At 38.8% G+C, this 17,500-nt stretch overlaps 1 protein-coding gene across 1 annotated transcript in view; it reads left to right on the forward strand.

Moving 5' to 3' along the window:
* The first annotated feature begins 2,060 nt into the window (after positions 1-2,060).
* Positions 2,061-17,500, forward strand: part of tspan31 (tetraspanin 31) — a 16,843-nt gene continuing 1,403 nt past the window's right edge. The window contains exons 1-6 of the mRNA XM_080031835.1: positions 2,061-2,231; positions 10,601-10,768; positions 11,766-11,846; positions 12,395-12,535; positions 12,922-13,032; positions 15,035-17,500. The exon at positions 15,035-17,500 is cut by the window's right edge and continues 1,403 nt beyond it. Coding sequence (XP_079887961.1) covers positions 2,169-2,231; positions 10,601-10,768; positions 11,766-11,846; positions 12,395-12,535; positions 12,922-13,032; positions 15,035-15,109 — 639 coding nt within the window. The 5' untranslated portion in view covers positions 2,061-2,168 and the 3' untranslated portion in view covers positions 15,110-17,500. The remainder of the gene's footprint in view (positions 2,232-10,600; positions 10,769-11,765; positions 11,847-12,394; positions 12,536-12,921; positions 13,033-15,034) is intronic.

Below are 17,500 nucleotides of genomic sequence, written 5' to 3' on the forward strand. Positions count from 1 at the left end.
AGTTCGATCCAGAGTAAAAAATAGTACATATAAAATAGGCTATAGAAGAGCAGCAGAGTTACACGTTTGACTACCTAGAACTATAACATTTTCAGCTTTTATTTTATTATTTAAATGACTTTAAGGTGGACTGTGGCTGTGTGATAAAAATACTGTTTTTTTTCCCTCAAGCCTTCTCCAGAATCACAGACTCCACCTTAAAATGACTTTATTCAAACAACAAACTGTCACAACACCACTCATTAATAGAGTAGAGATGATGTCATGTTAGTGATGTCCTGTTCAGTTCAATCAAAAGTCAAGAGATTTATGGGGCGCTCCGGTGGCGTGGTCTGTGGATGGGGCGCGTACCATGTTGGTTCTGGCCTTCGTTGCAGTGGTCGCGGGTTCGAATCCGACCCGTGGGCCTTTACTGCAGGTCATCCCCCCCCCCCCCTCTCTCTCTGTCTCCCCATTTCAACTCTGTAGGCCTACTATCTGATAGAGCTTGAAGATGCCAAAAAATTATCTTTTAAAAAAAAAAGTCCAAGAGATTTACATTTCTCTCATGACAAAGAAGAGCAACACGTTTACAACAAGGCATTTTAAAATAAATACTTTAACTGTTTTAAAATAGTTTCAAAATTGTTGTTAGAAAAACTGCAAAATACAATCCAGCTCCGACTGCTAAGGCGGTGACACAGTTGAAAAGGCTCCCAAGGCTGCAATTTACCAAAGTACATACATTTATTATTTTATTTCTTTAAAAAAAATTTAACAGAATTTGCTTCATTTTAACAGGTAAAAAAAAATGTTGATAGCCACAACTATAATCTGTAATATATATCTCACAACTGTGTTACAGTAACAGAGGAACAAACAAGATGCAACTGATAAAAACGGCCTCTAGGGAGCGCTGTGCAGTGGGGGAAGAAATACTCACACACCAATACTCACATGTCTCACACACCACAGTCTAGAAACAGTTCTCAAATGCTGAGATGATAATGGGTTTGGTTGCTGTGAGGGTTGATTACATTCGCCATGTGTTTTGCGCTGTTGTTTCCTTGACCTCTTATGGACATGTAATAATGTAAAAGTCCTGCATTCAGAAACTAAAACTACAAAAATGTTAGCACTAAAATGCATTTAAAGTACCAACAGATGATGCAGAATATCCCATTACTGGTAATCTAAATTGTATCTAAAAAAATAAACCAGTTATGATTAAATGGAGTGGTGGTAAAAGTGAAGCAACAGGATGTCCTTCTGAATTGAAGTGTTGTTAATGTAGGGCCTATAATGAAAGAAAAGGCTTAGATTGGTTAAAAATGTAATGTTATTTACTCATTAACAATGAAATGAGTTAGGCTAATAAAGTGACTGCTACTGTCAGAGAGAACTTGTGTTTTTCTGTGTCATGCTGCATCACTCTCTCTTAACTAACATCACAGAGTCTATTGAGTAAAACCATATTGTGTAACAAGTGTCTGTCGTTCCCACAGAGAACACACACTGCTGCTGATAATAGGATAGGATAGGAGTTACTTTATTGATCCCCAATGGGGAAACTGGTTTGCCACCATAGTCTGTACAACATACAAAACAGGAATACAGTAACAACATAAAACAAGCATAGTCACAGGGGGAGTGTGGTCCACTACCATAGTAAAAATAGAAGGTTAAACGTCTATTGTTTACACATAACAGGATATTTTTTTTACCTTACACAATCTATCTATCTATCTATCTATCTGTCTGTCTGTCTGTCTGTCTGTCTGTCTGTCTATCTATCTATCTATCTATCTATCTATCTATCTATCTATCTATCTATCTATCTATCTATCTATCTATCTATCTATCTATCTATCTATCTATCTATCTATCTATCTATCTATCTATCTATCTATCTATCTATCTATCTATCTATCTATCTATCTATCCTATCCTACTCTTTTCTATTGTATACAAAAACAGCAGCATGTTGGTAACGACCCTGCAATGACGTAGCTTGACACCCTTACGTCACATGCGACGCTGACGTCATCAGATACGCCCTCTCGTCCGTTCTGTCCAGACGGTTAGCTCTAGGGCGCACCGGGAGACACACACACAACAACCGTTTTATCAATAAACAAAAAGTATTTAATCAATTTATTCTTCGGCGGCTGATCATAGGGGTTTCAAACATGGTCTGTGGCGGTTTCACCTGCTCCAAAAATGCGCTTTGTTCCCTCAATGTGGTTTACATGGTGAGTACGTGCTAACTTTTTTTAGCTTCGGCTAGCTAGCCTTTTGAGTTAAAGCTAACAAAATCACTAACAATAACAATGATTTCGCCTTTCTTGCCTCACTTGTCGCAGATGGTATTCGGTATGGACGTTACGCTGTTTGTTACATGTTTAAAAAGCTAGTCGTGTGTAGTGTTTGGTAGATAAATAGACAGAAATGTAGAGAGTAGTGGTGCTAGCTGCTAGCCCCGTTATGTGTAATGGGAGGCCAGCTGACATAACGTGTGAAATTGCTTCAACAACCTCTTCTTTTGTCTGTCTGGCTGGCTGGCTTTTCATAACAACATTTAGTCTAGATGTAACCGTGTGTGTGTGTGTGTGTGTGTGTGTGTGTGTGTGTGTGTGTGTGTGTGTGTGTGTGTGTGTGTGTGTGTGTGTGTGTGTGTGTGTGTGTGTGTGTGTGTGTGTGTGTGTGTGTGTGTGTGTGTGTTGTCCTCATGTTAAGATAGATAGATAGATAGATAGATAGATAGATAGATAGATAGATAGATAGATAGATAGACTGCCCTACTTCATTCAATTTAATTTTCATTTTAACAAGCTTTATTGCCACGGATGTAATAAAACGACATCGCCAAAGCATCTTTATAATAAGACATTCATACAATAATATGCCTAATACATAATAATCCGTCTTTTAAATATGCTGCACTCTGTAGTGACACTGACCACTGTAATTGAAAGGGTTCAATACAATTCATATTTAGGGAACAGCTGTACTGATCACGTCATAACAAAACTACTGAAGCAACATAGAGCTTTTTAACTGAGTCAGTTTTCTTTTCATATCCTTCCACATTTTTTGTTTACATGGATTTTGAATTGCACTCACAATGGCCTCAAAATAAATTCTTCGATTTCAATTTTTAGGTAAATAAACTGATTCCAGGGGCGCCCTTAGCTCAGTTGGTAGGGCGTCCCCCCCATGGGCCTCGGCCAGCAGCGGACCCGGGTTCGATTCCAGCCCGCGGTCGTTCTCTGCATGTCACTCCCCTCTCTGCCCCATTTCAACTCTGTCTCTACACTAGGGTTGCTGAAATTTCCCGAAATGGCCCCTTTTCAAATCCCGGGATTTCAGAGCTCCTCACGGGATTTCCCGGGATTTCCCGTTGAAACCATTATTGCCCTTTAATACTACTTTAATGGGACTAAATCAATGCCAATAGATAAATAAATGCAGCAGAACACCGCTATATTACATCACGTTTTATTTCTACTTAAATAACATGAAGAAAAGCCATTCAAATTAGGCAAAATATTTTCCAGAAGTTAAATAGGCCTATTGAAAACGGTGTTTTTATGAAGAAAATACGAAAAATGTTTCACAGAGGTTCAATATCAAAACATGGCCAAAAAACGGTGTTTGGCGAACAAATGTATTTCAAACAATCTATTTTTATTTCTATGAACGAAATCAGTTTAAATTGAATATTTTCCAAAGGATAGGCAAATAACAAAAAATGCACTACCGATTGCTCTTAACGTGTGAAATAAGACATGACAGAACTAACAGCCTATTCAAACTGACACGCTAAGCAAGATTACTTTCCAGCTTTCCTTTCTTTTATTTTCATGAAGTGTGACTTCAAGAAACATGCTCAGCCTGTTTCTGAGCTTTGTCACGAACTGACCGCACACCGAGAACGCTCTTTCTTCCACGGACGTCGGCTGTATGGTGAATGCAGAGTAGAGCTGCTGCAGGTGTTTGGGTCGCTCTTTGGTTGCCTCGAAGAGCGCAAACTCTTTTGAAATTATTTTGTGGAGGTCATTCCCATACTTCTGGTCTGGCTCGGGACATTGCATGCAGTCATTAGCCTCGTTCGACTTGGAGCCGTCTTGCTCAGACCTGCGCAACTATGAAGCCCGTCTTGCTGAGCGCACAACAAAAATGCTGTGCGCTCAGCAAAAATGCTGTGCGCTCAGCAAGCCGAGCGTCATAATTGCGCAGGTCTGAGCAAGACGGCGACATCTCTAACGAGGCTAATGACTGCCTGCTGCAGATGTGCAGTAAGGCTCTGGGTCATCGTCTGCTCGCTTGGCTCTGGCTGATACGCATATTCTTGGGTATCATCAGACTCTTCCTCGGACACAGCACTTTCAGTATTGTAGAGGCGCTGGTATTTCGTATGCCTGCCTGTCTAAATAATATTTAAAAATATATCCCCCCTCAAAAAAAACGAAAAAAAAAACAAAAACGGGAGGACGGGTCCCGCGGTCAATTTCCGGTACTCCCGGACTGACTCATTTCACGGGAATCCCGAAATCCCGGGACCCGTCCAGCAACCCTACTCTACACTATCAATAAAGCATAAAAATGACAAAAAAAATATCTTAAAAAAAAAAATAATAATAAACTGATTCCTGTCAAATGAAATTGTACATAAATTGTTGAACCCCTGAAATTTCGAAGGCTTAATCCCAATTCACCCCATTGTCCCAATTCCTTTTGGCATCAAGGGGTAGGCGTAGGGGTGAAAATGAGAAATGGTATTGGCCCTAAAACTCTGTAACGTTGCGATTGTGCTAATAAATAAAGTCTCAGCTAATGAATGAGTCCAGGTTAACAGTCCAGTCGTAAATACCTCGTCTATATTACCTTGAGATTAGACTTTAAGGTGAATTTTCAAGGCTGTGTTTGTGTGGTGTTTTATTGGACTCATTTACCTTGTAGTAACTTTGCTCCATATGTCGCTAGGTTCACTTCCTATAGATTTTTAACAAGTCGTAAAAGTCAATTAATTAATTCATATAAAAATAAGGCCTTAGTTGGTATTGAAATGTCTTCAAAAATGTTTTCAAAAGTCTCATAAATGCTCAGACAAGGGCAGTAGGTTGTTATGAACCTTTTTTTCTTTTCTCCTAACGTTGCAATTAAAAACTGACTTTGTTGCATCCATATTTTTTTAATAATTTACAAATGTTCCTCACGTCAACTTCATGCAGATCTGTTATGGTCCCGTGGTGGAGACATTTAAGATAAACATTATAATAACTTTTGGCTTTTAAATTTTGTATTTAAAATGCTTCGAGATGAAAATAATGACATACCAAATTATATAAATTTTATTTAAAAAAAAAAAACCTATTACCTGCTCTTAGCTGCTATAAAATATGACATACGAATTAAAAAAAAAAATCAGCATTTTTTCTATCAAGTATTGAGTATTGATTGGTTTTTTTTCTTTTTCTTTTCTTACCTGTTGTCCTAATTCTTTGTATGTCAGTCAGGTCAGTCAAGTCTTGTGTGTACATTGTGGGAGTGTGAACCTTTCATTGCATAGTCTGCTAGTTTACCTTCTGTTGTTGTGACACACTGTGGACATTCGGCCTGAGAAAAAGACTTTGGAACCAAGATGTGCACATAGTCACATTCCTCCATGTTGGGGTCTGAGTCACTCACACTGTCACGAGGGAAATGTGGTCGCTACTAGTTACTGAGCGGGTTGTGTCATCAGTGAAGAAATACACACAGACAGATAGTTCCTTTATTAATATTTGAGTCTTTTACTGTTAGATATGGAAATATGATGTATTTTATTATTTTGTCAGCTCCTTATTAATATCACATACATAACACAAGCTAGACCAGAGTTGGAGACACACAAACAAACAGCTTTAAAGGTTCATTGTGTAGAATTTATTGACGTTTTTCAGAACAGACTTGGTAGAAATGGAAATATAATATTCATAAGTATGCTTTGATGTTATTGTTACTGTCAGTGAAGAAATACACAGGACTGATAGTTATTCAATAAACAGATGAGCCTCTGTAACAGATATGGAAATAATAATAATAATAATAATAATAATAATATGTTCGATTTATTGAGCGCTTTTCTTGCACTCAAGGCACTTGAAATATGAACATGTGTTGTTCTGTTTTGTTAGCTCCCAAACAAACATTGAAGGAAGAAGCAGGACACATTGTTCCTTTATGAATAGATGAGGGTTTTAGAGTTAGATATTGAATTATGAATATGGTGTTATGTTTAGTTTTGCTCCCAAACAAATATAATTTTGGACACACAGACAAATAGCTTTTGCGCTACAGTGTGTAGAACTAGAATATATTGGTGTTTTTCAAAACAGTCTTGGTAGGAATGGAAATATAATATTATAAGTATCTATTAATTTAATTGAGTCAGCAGTGGAGGAAGAAGCAGGACTGATAGTTCCTTTATGAACAGTTGTCTTTTAGTGTTAGATATGGAGGTATGAATATATGATGTTTTTTAATATTTTGTCAGCACCTTATTAATATCACAGACAGAAAACAAGCTAGACCAGAGTTGGAGACACACACAAACAGCTTTAAAGGTTCAGTGTGTAGAATTTTCTTGCCGTTTTACAGAATGGTTGTGGTGGTAGAATTTAATAGGCAAGTGTATGTTTTGATTGAATTGTTACTGTCAACAGTGAAGGTAGAAGCAGGACAGATAGTTATTCAGTAAATAGATGAGCCTCTGTAACAGATATGGAAATAATAAAAATATATTCGATTTATTGAGCGCTTTTCTCGCACTCAAGGCGCTTGAAATATGAATACATGTTGTTCTGTTTTGTTAGCTCCCAAACAAACATTGAAGGAAGAAGCAGAGCACATTGTTCCTTTATGAATAGATGAGGGTTTTGGTGTTAGATATTGAATTATGAATATTTTGTTATGTATAGTTTTGCTCCCAAACAAATATAATTTTGGACACACAGACAAATAGCTTTTGCGCTAGAGTGTGTGGAACTAGAATATATTGGTGTTTTCCAAAACAGTCTTGGTAGGAATGGAAATATAATATTATAAGTATGTTTTAATTGTATTGAGTCAGCAGTGAAGGAAGAAGCAGGACAAATAGTTCCTTTATGAACAGTTGTCTTTTAGTGTTAGATATGGAGGTATGAATATGGTGTTTTGTAATATTTTGTCAGCTCCTTATTAATATCACATTCATAAAACAAGCTAGACCAGAGTTGGAGACACACACAAACAGCTTTAAAGGTTCAGTGTGTAGAATTTTCTTGCCGTTTTACAGAATGGTTGTGGTAGGATTTAATAGGCAAGTGTATGTTTCTTATTTAATTGTGACTGTCAACAGTGAAGGTAGAAGCAGGACAGATAGTTATTCAATAAACAGAATAGCCTCTGTAAGAGTTATGAAAACAAATATGGAGTTTGTTAATGTTTTGATTAGAGTCGGAGAAACAGTTGAACAGCTGTCAAGGTTCAGTGTAGAATTTATTGGTGTTTTTCAGAACAAAGAAGCAGCACAAATAGTTCCTTTATTTACAGATGAGCCTCTCTGTTAGATATGGAAATAGGAATATGGTTATAATTTATCTGTAATGTTTTGGTTGCTGTAGCGACACCATCAGGACTTTAAGCTTACTAACCGTACTGATTCAGTTTGGCACAGGACTGGACTTGTGTGCAAAATTAGTGATTTTTCAGGTGGCGTATAGGCACATAGATTAATATGGAAAAATAATAATACTGGTAAGAACAAAAGGGTCCTTCCTTGTAGTCTTTCTGCTCGGCCCCTTAATTAAGGTCAATAAATTAGATACAATTTCTCTTAGACCGTAACTGTGCTGTCCCTGCATTATTTATTTGCCAATCTCTTTATTTTAAATCGTCATAGAGTTCCATAGACCCAGCCAGCTTGTGTTTATAGGATAACCTGAGTTTGTTGTTATCTAAACGTACAGCTCTGGAAAAAATGAAGAGACCAGTCTGGATTTTTCTTAAATCTTCATCTCTACATTACTAAATGGAAATGCTCTTAATGACATTATTCTTATTGGGAATTTGGTAGAAATGTTGTCAGTAGTTAATTGAATAAAACCAAAATGTTCATTCTACTCAAACATATGCCTATACATAGTCAAACGAGAGACACTGAACATTTGGAGTGGTCTCTTTAATTTTTTCCAGAGCTGTAGCCCTGTGACCATGATATAAGCTCCACACTGCATTTAAAGCCTGCTGGGTAACCCTGGCGACTATTGGCCTATATATAAATCAATCTGGCACCATGGGTTAGATATAGACATCCTTATGAAGTCAGTGATGATCACTACAAGTTAAAAAAGCAAAACTATATAAAGAAGGCTATCTCTGTCTGTCTGTCTGTTTGTTTCTCTCTCTGTCTGTCTTTCTGTCTCTTTCTCTCTGTCTTTTTGTCCCTCTGTCTGTCTGTCTGTCTGTCTGTCTGTTTCTCTCTCTGCCTGTCTTTCTGTCTCTGTCTCTCTGTCTTTCTGTCCCTCTGTCTGTCTGTCCTGCCCAACATATTTTATACATTATATGAAAACTTGCATACACAAATTGACTTCAAAATTAGTATGAGTAGTAGGACGTTAGTAGGGCATTTCAAACACAGCAGTGTTTCCCCTACCATTATACAGGCCTGGCGGCCCCGCCAGGCCAACGGGACCCCCCGCCAGGCCAACAGCAGCCTGACTTAAAAAAAAAAAAAAAAAAAAAAAAAAAAAATTTCTTTTTTTTTTTAAAATAAATTTTTAATTGATTTCGTAATAATCATTTGCGAGCGTCTGCGCGGCACTGTCGGCCTGTCTTTACAACCTCTCGTTTGATCATCCCATCAGCTGATCTGTGTGTCTGCTTGTGTGTGTGTGTGCTCACGGCGGGCGCGATGCGCGTGTGCATTCGGTGCGCACTTGTTAAACACGGAAGCCAATGAGCAGGAGCATGACTAGCAAGCAAACGCTGAACTAGTGGCAAAAATAAAACCAGCGCCTGCTCCATGGAGATATTAAGGACTCAGTAACAGGGATGTTGAACAGGAAAAAGTGCTGAGCAAAACTTAGAAAGTTAAAATCGCTACGTCGCCGTGGCAACACACCCAATCTGTATCAACAGCAGAGACAGCGCTGAAAAAAACGGCATGCACTCGTTTCAGTAAGTTTACAGAAGTGCCACACTGCTACTGCCTTTGACATTCTCAGAAAAGCATTCATTTATGTTCAAGGGACATATTAATTTACTTATTGTTTTAACTGTTAAGTTATCTTGAAAACAGCTGGCTATTGTAGCCCTATTTGTATTTTCAATGCTACTTTATTTTTATGTTTTAAATTGAGAAATAGGCTAGATGAAATATAATGGTCGGAATAGGGAATTTGCCTTATGTAGCACACATGTTGATAGGCTAATCATGATGTGTAGCCTATGTTAATTCATTTATTTTCAACAAGGCTATTTGCATTAAAAAAAAAAAAAATTAAATAGGCTAGCTTCAGGGTGAGGTGATTCAGATTATTTCAGAAATGAGTAGGCTACTAGACAGGAGCTGTCTATATTAGATCTTAGTGTTTATTGTTTTTTATTGAAATCCACGTGTTTTTCTTGAATAGTTTACATGGCTTGTGTCTCCAAATTGTTACAGAAAATAGTTATAGGCAGGACATATGACAGCTGTTTACAGAGCACATAATTAATCAGAGTTCATCTCTCAAAGTGCACCAGATTGATGCATTTAACTTTAAAAATGATAAGGTTTTCTTCTGCAGGGGATGCCCCCAGACCCCAGAAGGTCCATTCTCACCCAGCAGGATCTAAAAATCCTGTGAGAAACACCACATGTACTAATGTACTGAATGTGAAAGCATAACCCTATGCCCTCATTTTTAACGGGCTGTCAAAAGAGGCTCATCCCAAATGGGGTTCGTTTTGGTCAATTTCATCTAGAAATTTGGTACGCACGCGGCGCGCATACTCTTTATCAGCTCTTACCACCGGGCCTAAAAAAAATTCTAGGGGAAACACTGCACAGCCTCTGTGTTTGAAATGCCCCTGCATGAATGCCCTATCTGAATGTTATGTATAAATGTCCCATCTGAATGCACCTGTTTAAATGTCCTATCTAACCCTGGTCCTTACCCCCCTGTCTAGATGGTGGGGCTGCTGCTGATAGGTGTAGCAGCCTGACCACCTACTAATGTCCTCCTGTGTGTGTGTGTGTGTGTGTGTGTGTGTGTGTGTGTGTGTGTGTGTGTGTGTGTGTGTGATCTCTATTGAGCTCCTTGTATTTTACAATTCCAATTCATTTTCCATTATATTTTAATAATATGAGTTTCACCTGTACATGCCCTATCTAACCCTGGTTCTCCTTAACCCCCCTGTGTAGATGGTAGGGTTGCTGCTGATATATTTCCAAACTGTCTAATAAACTCAAAATTGCCCAGAAAAAAAATTATGGATACAAAATTCTCTTTCATCCATGATATTCTAAGTGTTTGAGATACACCTGTATAAATGCCCAATCTGAATGTTATGTATACATGCCCTATCTAACCCTGGTCCTTCCCCCCCTGTGTAGATGGTGGGGTTGCTGCTGATAGGGGTAGCAGCCTGGGGGAAAGGCTTCGGTCTGGTCTCCAGTATCCACATCATCGGAGGCGTGATCGCGGTGGGAGTGTTTCTGCTGCTGATCGCCATCGTGGGTCTGATAGGAGCCATGCACCACCACCAAGTCATGCTCTTCTTCGTATCCTTTTCATTCTATTCAGGTTATTTAAAGGTGCATTGTGTAACTTTGGGTGTGTTTAAATGTATGATGATAGAATTATTCAATACAAAGAATTACATGTAGAGAAAATATGTTTTGTAAACTAACTGCAGGCTCTTCTTCGTATCCTTTTATAATAATAACAATAATAATAATAATAATAATAATAATAATAATAATAGCTTTATTTATATAGCACTTTTAATGACAATACTCCTTTTCTGTTCAGTTAATTTAAAAGTTGCTTCGAGGAACTTTGAGTTGGTGTTAATCCTTGCACCCTCTTTAGAGAAAAGCATACCCATGACAAAGGCATTAAGAAAAACTATATTAAAATAGCATTCTTTGCGCTGATTTTGTCTTGTTTGCTGTTTGCTGAAAATTAGACTGTTTCAGAAACATTTAAAATTACCTCATAAAAACAATGATTATACATGGGTTAAAATAGCCAGAATTGCTAGTAATCTATAAGGCTACTTTTTCATCTGTAGTCCCTTTGCCTTGTTTCCTTGACCTCTTTATGGTCATGTAATAAGTTTTAAATTGCATTCATAATGGCCTTTAAAAAATAAAAATATTTATTACAGTCTTGAATCTACCTTCTTAGATAGATAGATGAATACTTAGAGAGATAATACTTTATTCTATTGTTTTTTTAATTTATTTATCTACTACTTTTTAAACTTGTTTTTTTGTTGTTTTGCTGTATGTTCGAAATAAAGACAATCAATCAATCAATCAATCAATCAATAAAGTATAGTATCAATCAATCTCTGAATGGACATTGTACTGCCATTGTTGAAAGCTAAACCCTTGTAACGTTGCTGTGAGGATTTGATCACATTCTCCATGTGTGTGTGTGTGTGTGTGTGTGTGTGTGTGTGTGTGTGTGTGTGTGTGTGTGTGTGTGTGTGTGTGTGTGTGTGTGTGTGTGTGTGTGTTTGTTGGCTTGTTGTTTCCTTGACCTCTGTCCCAGTACATGGTCATTCTCTTCATCGTCTTCCTGTTCCAATTTGGAGTTTCCTGTTCCTGTCTGGCCATGAACCGAGGGCAGCAGGTGAGAAAGCCATTATAGTTCAGTATAGTATAGTTTAGTATAGATATAGTATATTATAGTTTAGTATAGATATAGTATATAATAGTTTAGTATAGTACAGAGAGGGAAACCCCAATCAAGAAATTAAAGAAAAAAAATGGTCTCATTGAATGTTTAAAGGAATACTTCACCCATACGGAACCGGCGTTATGAAATCACTATTATAATATAATGAATGAGGTTTTTCTTCCCTCAGTCTTTCCTCAGTCATCCCTTGGCCCAGCTGTCCTGTTAATCCTAACCCTACATTTTACCACATAAGTAAAATGTATGGTTAGACAGTGAGACCATAAAATACTCTTTCTGCCTTTTCTCAGGCTAGGATGAACCGATTTCTAAAATTGTTGCACATTTATACTACATAGCATCTCAGAGTTCAATACACCTTCATATTTACTCTCATAAAAGTGTAGTGGTTAGAGCAAACTGTCAATAAAGCATAAAATGGCCCAATTTTTTAGTTTTTTTAAACCAAGCCTAATTGTATTGTTCTTCTTTGCGTTTCCCAGGAGACCCTCCTGAACTCAGCGTGGGGGATTCTGGAGAACAAGACGAAGACGGACCTGGAGCTGCAGCTGAACTGCTGCGGTCTGCTCAACACCAACACCAGCAGAGTCCAGTTTGAGACCGACTGGCAGAACTGCCCCGCTGTACGTACTGTGGAATAGAACCCATAAAGACATACATAAATAGAGGAAAAATACTGTGTTTCTTAATAACCAACATGCTTTAACAGTAAAAGCACAGAATGAAGTTTCTGCATACTTTTTTGTTTCTGTGAATGAATGAAATCTTTACTTTGAGCGATTAAAAAAAAATATAGATATTCTAAAATATAAGAATAGCATTAATCATAAAAAATTATATACAAAATCATAAGCCAGTGTCAAGACAGAACACACTAGAACCATTTGTTAAAAGTAGTCAGTCCACTTTTGAAGTTCTCAGAATAGATTTTAGTTGCTGGTTTAGCTCACAAACTGTGGACCAACAACAGCTAAATACTCAAAGTGTTTTTCTGTGTCTTTCCGTCCAGTTATGCAAAAAGAACGACAGCTGTAACGCGTGTGGGCTGCTGATGCTGGACCACGCCACAGAGGCTCTGAAGATCCTGGGAGGAGTTGGACTCTTCTTCAGCTTCACAGAGGTCAGGGGGCGTGTGTGTGCGTGTGTGGGGGGGGGGGGGCCATGGGGCTCAACAGTTTGGGGAAAATAGCTTATTTATTTTTTTTATTTATTTATTTATTTATTTTTTATTTTTTATTTTTTTTTTAAGAATTTTATTGAGCAAGGACGAATACATTGTTTTATATGAAATAGTCCTGGACTGAATGGAATTTTGAATGGAGATTGTCCATTAAAAGTAAAACGTGTTCCAGGACTATAGGCTTAATCCATGTCTGTGAAACTGGCCCTACAGGGCTGTACAGTGCGACAGTTTTGATCGCATTTGCTACTGAAATTGATCACGTGCGATGATGAATACAACTCCAATCGCACTCGTGCTAGTGTTGCCACCCGTCCCGTTTTTCCCAGAATTGTTCTCTTTTTTTCACCAGCTGTGACCCATTTTTTGGGGAAAATGCCAAAACCTCATTTGATTTCCTTCCTTCGTTCAGTAGTTAAGGCCGTCTCACACGGGCCGAGGAGTTTGTTGCGCCCGCTATTGCATCGGAGAGGCGGGCGGGCAGGGGCGGTCTTAACGATCTCGGGGCCCGTTTCAAGACCCTGTGTGGGGCCCCACACTTTTTTTTTTTTTTTTTTTTTTTTTTTTAATAAATAATGCTTGTGCATGCTGCCCGCGAAAATAAAAAAGATTGTGGAAACCAGTTGGTTCATAGACGGATTATGAGATAATGGGCCCAGACTCTTTGTACCGTTTTAAAGTTAAATGCATCAGAGCAGAGGAACATTTTAATCAAATCTTGAGCTGCAGAAGGAACATTATTTTTCTTAAACAGGCACTCTTTACTCTGCAACTGTGAAAACAGTACAGTAGATTGGTCTGCAGACTCATGTTATATGATGGAGGGGCCCATTGCAACATATACAGGGTGGAAAGCTACTTTTCATGAACAGTATAGAATTTACACATAGCAAGCTTATTCCTGTTTGTGTGTGGGGGGCTTAGCTGTCCCTCATGAAGCCCCTTAGACAGAGCTAATAATGCTTTTGTTTTGCACTTGCTTTTCTATTTGTCACCTAGTTGGGGCCATGATGATTTATTTCCTTATATTTAGGCTATTCCTTGTTGGACCCTGTTATTGACATGAGTGACTGAGCTCTTTGACAATGCAACATTTAAAGTTACTATCAGTATTTCTGGCTTAGGCCCCCCCCCCCCCGAGCCCTTGGGCCCCTGGGCATGGTTGCATGCAATATTATTCTCAAAGTGCACCAGATTGATGAATTTTACTTTAAAAGGTTGCATTTTTTTCTTCCGGGGCCCCCCTACAAGGTCCAGGGTCCCCACCCACCTCAGTCTCCCTATTTAGCCTATACTGTAAAAAGCACTGTAGGTGTGTATGGTTATTATAGGTCATTACACTGGTCAGTCTGAACTGGTAGCCTAATAATGGCCGAGCCCTCCGCCCCAAACATTCAAGTGTCCCTTTTTTTCCTAAATCCAAGGTGGCAACCCTAACTAGTGCGACAGCCTGCCAAATTGCAATTGGCAGGTTAGATTATTTTGTCTAAATTGCAATCAGTGCACCCCTATTAATTTTTCTACAATTATTACTGCACACACTAGGAAATAATATTAATTGAGAATCTCAAATGAGACCAAGATGACATGCTCAAAGGTAATTAGAGCGAAATGCAAGGGTTAAGGTTATGCAAGTTTTCGATCATACTTTGTGTGCTACCAAATTTATTTTTGTGCTACTGATTTTTTTTGCTTGCTAGCACCAGTGCTACCACTTTAAAAAATAAGCGTACAGCCCTGCCCTAGATGTTGGCAGTAGTAGGGGCATAAATGTCATTGTGACCGTAGGGCAACACATTTTGGGTCATCGCGGCCAGAGGGAGGGGAAACAACAGCTATGGCAGCACTACATATGCCTCGATTGCTTGTGAATCATTTTTTTGCTGAGCCATTTTCTGTTACGTCCAAGCCTCGTATTAATATTTTTTCCTCTCTCCCTCAGATTCTTGGCGTGTGGCTGGCCGTGCGCTACAGGAACCAGAAGGATCCCAGAGCAAACCCCAGTGCTTTCCTATAGTCATATCCACGGCAACAAAGTAGAATTCAGTTTCACACACACACACACACACACACACACACACACACACACACTGGTATAAACGTAGAATCATGCACTTAGAATATACAGAGACACATTCACACAGACTGGACGAACGCACACACACAAACACACACACAAACACATACTGAGTCACACACACTGAGATACACACACACACACACACACATAGCACTTAGAAACAACACGCACGCACACACACACACATAGCAATTAGAAACAACACGCGCACACACACACACACACACACACACACACACACACTGAGAAACCACACACACACACAAACCTTCACCTTACAACCTACAACAACCTGTCCAGAGGTTTTTGCTGTTGCTGAGAGACCTGGAGACTTATGTATGAAAGGATAACTTGTGATACCAAGAGGTGTGACTTGTTGGTATGGCGACCCAGCCTTGATTTGAGTTCCAGAATTTCACGCTTTTCCGACTTGCTAGTTTCCAACCGCGTGACAAGCGATGAGACATTATTGCATGTGTCCCTTACGCCTGCAAGATGTAGACTTAACTGCCTATTTTTGTCCATTTCATTCAACACACAAACTCTCTCTCTCTCTCTCTCTCTCTCTCTCGCGCGCGCTCTCTCTCTCTCTCACATACACACACACAAACACTCTCTCTCTCTCTCTCTCTCTCTCACATACACATACACAGACACACACAAACACAAACTCTCTCTCACTCTCTCTCTCGCTCTCTCTCCACACACACACACAGACACACACACACCATCTAAATGGCTGTGTCGTGTCCAACCAATAACCTTATGCACCTTGAAATTTTTCCTCTCGTCTCTAATGTAGTGCCGCCACTCAAACGACCTATACTGTTTATTCCTCTGACGTTAGGGCTGCACAGTGTAGCATAAAATTGCGATTATTATTTTGACAACTGCGAAATAATTTGCGATATTTTCGACTGAAAGATCACTTCAACATCCTAATTCTCATCTTCATTTAAAAACCTTTTTAGATGATTATGGTGTGATTTTGATGGGTATCTTTACCAAACAAAGAGGTATTCTAAAGTCTGTTGAATATGACGTGAAGGCAGCATCACAATAATTAATTTCTAATGGTATTTTCAAGCACATTTAGCTTTTAAGAAATATTGCAACCTTACTGCGATTTTGGAAATTGCAGTGGGTCATGGTGCGATTTCGATTACATTTAGATAAATTGTTGCAGCCCTAGGTGACGTGTACAACTGTTTACCCTGACAAGATAGTTCCAAAAGTCAAGACGAGTGGCGAGGAAAATAATGCAAATACTGGACGTGTGGTGTGGAGAAAGTGTTGGAGTCGTGTGTGTGAATTATTTGGTTGAGACAAGTCGATGCAACAAACACCGGGACTTTAAAGGAATAGTTCAAAAAAAATTATATTTAGCTTCTTAAAGACCTACTTCACCCGTGGGAATATGAAGGTGAATTGAACTCTGAGATCCTATGTAAAAATGTAGGGTTAGGATTAACAGGACAGCTGGGCCAAGAGAAGACTGAGGGAAGACTGAGGGATGAAAAACCTCATTCATTATATTATAATAGTGATTTCATAATGATAGAATGCTGGTTCCGTATGGGTGAAGTATTCCTTTAACTCACTCTCCTGGGTTCAATAAACAATTCCCTACAAGCACACAGGACCGTTTAGTAATGTTGTATCTTCTGACTGTCGGTGGATGCAGGCTAACGCTTCCCATTGACTCCCAGTATTTGAGCTAAGCTAACTAGCGATGAGCTAACTTTGCCCATTTCTAATTCAGAAATGCACGCACAGTTAAAGGAAAGGTTTCTGTCGCCTTGTCTTGAACCAGAGAGTGACGCAATAAAGCTAAAAACAATAAAAAAAATTGTACTATTCCTTTAACGGGTTAAGATAAAGAAACAAGACTAGCCCTGCGTTCCGAATCGCATACTTTCTACTATATAGTATGTAGAAAGAAGATTTAGGATGTCCCGATTCTTGTGGCCAGATTTAGGATGGTTAGAAGTACCCGGATGTCCTACTTCATCCGGCCAAGATTGTTAAGTGTTGAAAACTGCATCCTATTTGGGCGATTCTGACCCACAATCCGGGATCAATCCGAAATAAATAAAAGAGTAAAAGTAGGTCCCAATAGTATGCCTACTGCATCCTAACTAGATTCTTTTTATCGTCGGATGTAGTATGTAATAGAAAAAAACAAAGAGTATGCGATTTCGGAACGCAGGGTTGGTTTTAGGGTGACGACGTAGTGGCAAGTCGTTCGGGAAAATCGGGGTTCAAATATTTATGAACTGTAACTGAGCCAACTAACTTTTAACAGTCTGAGATGTTGGAAATGCCGAT

The sequence above is a fragment of the Ammodytes marinus genome (assembly GCF_949987685.1).
Source record: "Ammodytes marinus genome assembly, chromosome: 7".
Classification (NCBI taxonomy): domain Eukaryota; kingdom Metazoa; phylum Chordata; class Actinopteri; order Uranoscopiformes; family Ammodytidae; genus Ammodytes; species Ammodytes marinus.